Below are 9,047 nucleotides of genomic sequence, written 5' to 3'. Positions count from 1 at the left end.
GACATGTACTGAATAAATGAATTTAATTAATTAATTTTAATAATTATGTCTATCGAGTTATATTATGCGTCGTCGTCGTATCCAATGAAATATAATTAATAGTCACAGAATTTACAACAGTATTTGTACGCAATTTTCAAATATACAAATTGTCACAGCAATCATCTTAACTAAAAAGTGGTATATGTAGTACTATTTTTGTCAAACTGAGCCACTGCAAAGCATTAGTATCTACATTATTGAGCTAGGTAGGTATTATAAACTTATCTATACATTCATAATGGTTATACACTTATACATAATCTTATTAAATATTAACGTAAATATAATCAATAGCGTTATAAATTTAAGCGTTAATGCTTAGGCAAGCTCGCGAAGAACACCCGAGTCATCCGAAGAAGCAAATATAATTATAATTACAATTTATCACATCTTTTGTATTGTTTTATTCCCAGCTTAAATATTATTATTTACTTAAATAACTTACCTATCGTCATTATGATAAATACTTGATAAAATATACTGTGTCATTTCTACAAGAATACAGGTCTTAGTATGATAACCTATGTTAAATATGTCCTACCAACTAGGCACTCATCTACCCAATAACCACATTGAAGGGTTTATTTGTAGATGTATGTTACCTAGAAGTTTTTCAGGAAACGCCTTTTAGCTTAAAATTAATCGTTTTATACTGCCATGGTTCTACTAGCAAAGTTTCATCTACGCTTATTTTTAGGCCTGTTTGGAAAACATCCATGTCAATTTATAAATTACTGAAATATTTGCCAATAAACATGATCTAGTATATTATTCATACTATTTAACATAAAAATAATCATACAACTACCTAACTATAAAATATTATGTTTGTCATAAAACTAGGTATTCGTCGAAACAAGTCAAACCTCTCAAAATTCTATAAATTCACATAGTGCCATCATTATTTACTGTTGTATTCTAAACATTGAGTACAGTTACTGACTATTCACACAAAATAATACACTTTCTGATAAATAATAAAAGGTACATAATACTTAAGTAGTACGAATAGCGCAAAAAACTATCTACAGGCTGTATGACGATCCTGGTTAATTTTGACACACATATCGAAAGGGAGGTCTACAGGTGCGATTATCAGTGACTATGACTGCTTAAGGTCGATATCTGCTATGAGGAAGATATTTTTTAACAGGTGTTTAATGTTTGTGCTGTGTGTCATCTCCAACCTGCCTTCCAAGCGTGGAGATTATGGCAATAAATCTCTTTGCTTGGCCTGGACGCGGCCCATGTCCTTCAATGAATTATTAAAGGCTGTGAGTTTGCGTTTGGGTAAATGGCAAAATTATCCGGGATCGTAGCACTGAACACTACAAAGCAAACCTTACATCTTGACGATTCTAATTCAGTAATTGACAAACCAGTGCTTCGTGACTCAAACACTTACTGCCCACTTTAGGTATCCAGAGCTAGCAATTAACCCGCCAGTAATTATAATATAACCCCAGGATTTACAGAAGAACCGTGAGTTTAGATCTAACTTTTTTAAGCGTCATCGTATGTATCGTATATACTCGAAACTTGACTTTCTAACACAAAGAGTCGAACTTCGAGTATTACAAGCCGCTTGAAAACCTCTTGTAAACAGTTCATTCTGTGAATTCAGAGGTGTAAATTTACAGAAAAATATGACATAACATAGGGGTTAATTGTCTTGCTCCGGAATAGTAGGTATACTAAATTACTACTATGGTAAGTGGGTCTTACAAATTTAAATATTATACTTTAGTAACTGTATCCTTATTTAATAAGAATATTAGGCATAACTGAAAATATTGACTAGTGAAAGACAACTGAAATAAATTCTATCACACCACAAGGTATAAGTAACCATAAACACCGAGCATTTTTCTGGTAGTGGTTTTAACTTAATTGCGATTGTGACCTAGAAGATCTGTTAGCCCTTATTTTGTTACTAGAAACAGCTAAAAATATTAATTTATAATCACAATTAAGTATAGCAAAATTGCTGTCCATTTTCGATTAAAATTATTCAATTGAGTGATTGGATATCTACTGCAAAATTTATGTATACTTTCATTTTATAAGTTACTTATATGTTTTAATAATAAAATTACTATTAAACAACACCTTAATACTAGTTTTACTAACTGTACACACTACGGGCGCCTGTAATCGGCATTTATTGTCATCGTCGTCAGCCTATACTTTAAATACATAGTCTCTATATGTACATGTTATTGTCTTATCGTATTATCGTAGTTATATAAGTCAAATCTTATATGTTTACCCTTACTTTTAAGTTTTATCTTATACACTTTATACTTAACCACATATTATTAACAAAGGAAATGCCAATTGGCTTCCTTCAAGACTTCAATTTATGATAAATACAAAAAAATGTGAAGTATCATTACGATACTTTCAAAGCCCTACTCAAAACACATTGTACTTATAAATAACTGAAAATATAAAGTAAGCTGTTAGGTGAACCTAAAGTCATTGCAACATGTACATTATACAATAGCTTTCCTCGTAAATTAAATAAATTCAACGACTTACAAGAGCAAAAATTTATTATGCAATATGAACCTAAATTATTTTTTTCTGTTTTAATTATTAAATTAATATTTTAAGGCCTTGTTTCACAATGTCTGGTTAGTGGCTATCTATGAGATAAAATACATGCAGTCACTCTCTGTTATTATTTTTTTTACAGTGACAGCATGTATTTTATCCTACAGGTAGCCACTAACCAGACATTGGGAAACAGGCCCTATCTGTTTTTTGTCTTTTACATACTGTAATGGTTCGGAAGACAGAAGACTTTACATATACATAATCTATGTATTTATACTATTCAATTTATATTATGTAATTTATAATAATCTTCCTTTTCGATTAACGACACACACTTTTCCGTGTAGATACTATTTAAACAAACCTGGGGCAAAATGAATAACTGTTCAATATTGTTAAGGCGAGGCTCGTGAAATACGCATATTCTGGGTTACTCTCTGGATCGACAAACGAACGATCAAAAATTGTCAGGCAATCGACATTCGACACACTTAATACAACGAGATAGAGCCGTGCTTACGTTAGACCTCGTTGTATTAAGCGTGCCGATTGCCCGACAATTCTCGTTAGTTCGTTTGTCGATTTAGACTATTTAGAGAGTGATCCCTGTGTTCCATAGATAGGTACGCCACCGTGTGTGACTTGATTTACTGCAATTAGTATTTTACGAGTATGTTATATTTTAATGGTATTCCCTCTTCGTTCTTTTAATTTAACAAAACCTCGATCTATCAATGAACTCATTTTATTTAATAACTAAACGCCCCTGTAATCTCTACGTTCAAATTGTATGTAATTACTTTGTATATTATGTAAGCCAGCTTAGCTTACTAAAGTTTAAACATATTTTTCTTTTTTTATTTAGATTTTTACATGTTTGTTATTTTATAAAAAGGTTATTATTGTCGGCACAGCTTTACCTTATATATAAGGTTAAACATATTATTATAATTTATAGTGGTATAAACATTATGATTATGTTTTTATATAGGGTCCTTATATGCCCATAAAAATATACTTAGATATTATGTCTAACCGAATACATTTTCACCTTAACTCTACTTTTGAAAGATATAACCGTCAAACCAAGAAAAAGGATCTTATATGTTTGACTTGTGTAGGTATGTGTGTCTGTTAGTAGGCACAAAACAGCTCTCACGATTTGAATGCATTGTTTTTAGAGGTGACGATGACGTAACAACATTGATTTTGCCATATTTTATTATAATGAGTTGATCCGTTCAAAAGCTATGCGCTCACCTATCTTGAGGTTTAAGTTCAGCTATGTTATACTCGTATGAACCTATAATCGGCGCCACCATTGAAGTCCGATAACCGCGGCGCTGATAGGAACGTAGGTAGTATTATTTACTCTTTGCATGCACCTATACAACTAAATCTAGGATAGTATGAATAGCCAGCTTAGTTGGTTACTTCCTTCGTAGACTTCAGTCAGACTCTTGACATGTCAGCAAAGTAAATGTAGGACGTCACCTCCTTCACACAAAAGCATAATATTCATATTGATAATTTTTGTTTAAATTTGTAAAATCACGTTCGTATCTTATTTCAAGTACGTATACATATTTCAGGTATTGTCATCGAAAGGTATTTAGGAACGAAACGACCTTTAGGTTTTTTAAGTAGGTACATATCTATAACTGCTGGTTATAAACAGTATAGATGAAGCTGAAAATAATTATTTTTTTCATTTTATACTGATTACATAAAATTTTATAAATGCGGGTAGGTACTTATTAATATAGTTTTGTACGAGTATACCAAGTTATATATTTTGTGTATCTAACGCTTATACCTGTTAAATAGTGCACATTTAACGAATGCTTGAGGAATGACACCCTTAATGCCATAGAATTTGGACATTGTGAAAATTATCACCAGCTAGTGAGTCTAGTGAATTACAAAACTTCTTCAAACACCATACTTAAATCACAATCAATGTTGAAGATGAGAGAGGTTATTGCTATAAATTTCATGAAACAGCGGCCACTACACGGGTTTGTTTTCGATATCGATAAACACGTTTAATGCGCCTTCCACCAATCACAGTGACGTATTTATGGCTAATCGCGATATAGTGACGTTTATCTAAGTATATAACGAACCCGTGTGGCCCGTGTAGCTACACCAGTTTTTACTGGTGTTTAAAATTTATAGACTCTTCCGCTTAGAGCTCTAGGAACCAAAGGATATATTTCAGATGTTACATTACGTAAAACGTCAGCTATAGTTAATTAAATTGTTTCTGTGACTCAGTAATGTTCCTACTTTGTTACATTTCCATGAAATATCCATAAACCTTTGTTTTGTCTCTAGACTACATTGTGATAAACGAAAGAAATACGAAAATTTACTAAATTATGAGTCCGCTACTAAATACTTAACATGTTCAAATATCAGGGGGGCAATTCTCACTCTCTCGATACCACCTCACTACACGACTTATCTCGTGTGCTGTACAGTATGTCGTGTGCCGAAATGTCGAGTGAGTGACAATGGCTCCCGTAGTGGGACTACCATGAACATGAACATCAATTTATTAAAACATACAGAATTGACAGCGTAGAGAATCTATTTTAACAACTCAATTGTTGTATTTATTTGCAATCTTTCAACTATTCCTAATAAGTACATAAAATTGGTAAAAATACCATCGCTTAAAGTAATTTTTGTACATTTTATAAAACTGAGTTTAAGTTTCACGATTTTTCATTTGATATAGTGATGCATGATTCGTATTTTGTACTACTTTTATATCGATGAGTTTAAAGATAAGTCGATAAAATGAATATGATAATTTATTACTTCTCTTTAAAAATTGGACCTGAATAGTATAGGGATATAATGGATTTTATTAAGAAAGGATGGTATTTTACTTTACGAAAGAGTTTCGGGAAAATTATTATGTAAAATTAGTTTCAATGTGGTCTATTTATATTATACCTATATGATAATTCTCACCGATGTCCAACAACCTTATGTGTTAGAATTTTTAACATTTTGTAGTCTTATGTATGTATAAGTAATTCAGTACTTACTATTATTTTATTTATTTACTTACTTCGTAATTTCGTTCTATACATACCTCATCTATAACAAGTTAATAACTAAGCACAACATTTGTTTAATTATTGTCACCACCTTTTGTTTTCGTAAGTATAAATATTTCCAAAATATACATATATCATATTTTAAATATGTGAAGATATTTTTAAACTATTTAAAATTATTGTCATTGAACTTATACTTAAAAATACTATGTTTAACAATGAGATTGTAAACGAATAATGTTTAAAATAACTTCAATATTGTATGTGAGTAGCTTTAGTTATTGTCCCCCTTGGTCTCAATATTCGTGCAAAATTATTGTCATCCTGGTGCTACAAATTAAGTGTGCTATACTGTGCTGCTATACTCCAAATAATAAGTGACAAAGTGCATTTTTGTGCATAATTGTAAAATACACTTGTGCATTAGTGTATAAAAAGTGGTGCAATAGTTTTCTAATTGTTTGTGCAGAGTGCAGGCTATCACTAACACTTATACTAAGTGCTACTACAGGTGCTTTCGTTTTAGTATTAAGTACATTTACAATTTAAACGAGTATATTCTTAGAGGTAAATGTTAAATCTCACTAAACTAAGTGCAGCCTAGGTGCTTCAATAATATTAAAGTTTAAAATACAATTTGGTTAAGTGCAATAGAGTAAAATAGTGCGACTAATATTTATATTTTGAATAAATATTTAATAACTAGCATGCATTATAAATAGTGTTATTTTGTATGTCTCAATTGTAATTATTATTTAGTAATTTCTTAACTACTTACGCATAAAAAACAATAAATTAAGACTTTTATTTAGGTCTATTTAACTAAAGTTCATTTATTGTGTATTGTCCATGGATATCGAACACGCTATTTATTATGAAAAGTAAATCAAGCAAATAGTTATTATCCAACTTACTTTATAGGTGAAATACAAAACACAATTATGAATTCCATAAATAGTAGAAAATATCGGTATAAATATGGCTGAAATAAGTAGGTACTACCTACCTAGATTTAATGAAAATGAGAATAAATGAAGCATCGAGGTCACCTAAGAAATGCTAATGAATGATATTTGTTAAGGAATACGATGACACTTATCTTCCCTACATAAACAAGTTTAAGACTATCTCTACGATATATTTTACACATTTCGAAACATTTGCGTTACAGCGCAACATTAATAGTCGAGAATATTTTTATATAAATAAGTAATTTACAACAGTTTCATGAAAGGAAGTTTAGCTAAAAATATATGTTAGTATTATTTTTAGTAGAACAACTATACATTCAATTTTTATTCCTATTTTGAAAATAAATAAAAACGTAACAGTTAAATTTCGCAAAAAAAAAACGTATCTAAAGTAATACATAATTAAGTTATAAAAAAACATAACAGATCATGATATGCTTAAGCATTATTTACATATTGTGACTAGGAAAGTAAAATTAATATCACAGTAAATGAGAGATCATAGAAAACGACTAGAACTGTCAACAATACTACATCGCAAAACCCATAAAATGAGACATAAGAATAACATTAATTTCATACAAGATACCTAACATTACGAGACCAACAATTTCACCTATCTACGCGATAAACTCCATTCGAAAAGCTAACATACTAAACAGTATCGGATATGACAGACGACCATGCAAAGAATACGTCGAGAATTATTAACGAACATTGCTTCGGTTCCTTTAAACTATGAAAACTTAACCGTCCCAGAGGAACAAGAGAACAGAATGGACAGAAGAGAACGCCCGCATCTGTGCCTAGTAGGTGCCGTCATCTGTGAGGTCCTGGTAGGTCTGCGCGGGCGGCTGCACGGGCTCGGCCTGGTACAGTGCGCCGGAGACGAAGGGGTTGTTGGGGACGTGCGGGGGCTGAGGAGGAGCGGGGAGAGCGGGGCGAGTGGGGGCATTCAGGGAGCCGTACGCTGGTGGGTGGGAACCTTTTAGCGGATCTGATGGGTGCTCCACCTATAAGACAAAGTTGGTGATAAGTCTTCTGTTTCTTAGCTGTTAAAAAGTGCCTAAAATGTATATTATATATTATCTAAGCCCAAAAATTAAATCAGAATGGCAAAATTTGCGAAAAAAATAATTCGTTCTCCATTCTCCATAGTAAAAAGTCACGTGATCAACACAGTTTCTATGGAAATTAAATTAATTTTGATATTCTCATTTAATTTTTGGACTTAGATACAACATTCTGCACACGTAGGTTTCGGATTAGTATACCCTTTTTGCAACACCCTGTAGAATGACTTACGAAGGTGGTCTCATGGTCCAAGCTCTTGGCTGGCGGCTCGTAGGGCGGCGGCGGCTCGGCCCACGGCTGCAGCTCGCCGGACGCGAAGATGCCGTAGATGGTGATGCCCACGAAGTGCACCGTCGCGCCCATGATGAACACCTCGCGCCACTCCGTTATAGCCTTGTCCTTGTTATCCTGGGATAAAAAGGTTGGTGTAGATTTGAAAGATTTTTTTCAAAGGAATCAGACATTTTGTTTGGTGGTTATGGTATCCCTATACAAAAAAGAAGAGCAAAAAGTATATATTGCAAAACTTTTTTAATTCTAACAAATATAACGTAAAAACCTCGTATCAAGTTTTTTTTTTAAATTTAAGTGAAGAAATAAACAATTGAATTATTATGTGTAGATCAACAACAACAACAAAACAGGAACACCAACTCAAAACAAAAGAGCATCGAACAATCGCATCTGCGCATAAATTAATCTTTGGCGTTCATCCGTGCGCGGCGGCGCATTCGGAAGCGTCGATAACAAAGTGCTCAGCGCGAAATATTCGCGTCCCACGCACCGCCGCGCACCCACCGCCACCGGCGGTGCCATTTCACATTCAGAACGCACCACTCGATTTCCTTTTTAAAATTAGGGGTGTAAGTTACTGGGTGCTGAGTGTGCTGACTGATCATAGGAAATTTTATTTTTGTTTAGGAAAAATAGGTCAGAGATTAACTGATTTGGTTTACAGATTATCCACTGATATTTGATTTCGTAATAATAGAAAGATGCTTTTCTGTAAAATTCTGTATTTAAATAAATGATTCCTGATTTACTGAAATTACCAATTTTGATATGGAAACCCCACCTACTGTTGTGTATATAACAAAAATATTTAGGCATGTTCTGATCAGCGAGTCCAATGATCAGTTCGGACGAACCTTAAAATTAGCCACGGACGAATGTCCTTTTTGTTTAGCGATCGCGATGAGCGATACGTTTCAGGGGACCCCTAACTGAGTTTTCAAATAAATTTCCTGAATGGGGAAACGGATGGCGGCACAAAAGATATTCATAAGGTTTTGCACGCTTTTCAATCATCAGCTACTCGGTTAGAAAGTTA

At 32.9% G+C, this 9,047-nt stretch overlaps 1 protein-coding gene across 1 annotated transcript in view; it reads right to left on the bottom strand.

The window, feature by feature from the left end:
• Positions 1-6,507: 6,507 nt before the first annotated feature.
• The window catches only part of LOC105390766 (vesicular glutamate transporter 1), a 63,453-nt gene continuing 60,913 nt past the window's right edge, over positions 6,508-9,047 (bottom strand). Inside the window, exons 12-13 of the mRNA XM_048624382.1 lie at positions 7,949-8,110; positions 6,508-7,656 (exon numbers count right to left, since the gene is read on the bottom strand). Coding sequence (XP_048480339.1) covers positions 7,450-7,656; positions 7,949-8,110 — 369 coding nt within the window. The 3' untranslated portion in view covers positions 6,508-7,449. The remainder of the gene's footprint in view (positions 7,657-7,948; positions 8,111-9,047) is intronic.

The sequence above is a fragment of the Plutella xylostella genome, chromosome 12 (assembly GCF_932276165.1).
Source record: "Plutella xylostella chromosome 12, ilPluXylo3.1, whole genome shotgun sequence".
Classification (NCBI taxonomy): Eukaryota; Metazoa; Arthropoda; class Insecta; order Lepidoptera; family Plutellidae; genus Plutella; species Plutella xylostella.
Note: the sequence above shows the minus strand (reverse complement) of the source record. Positions and strands in the feature narration are given on the sequence as shown.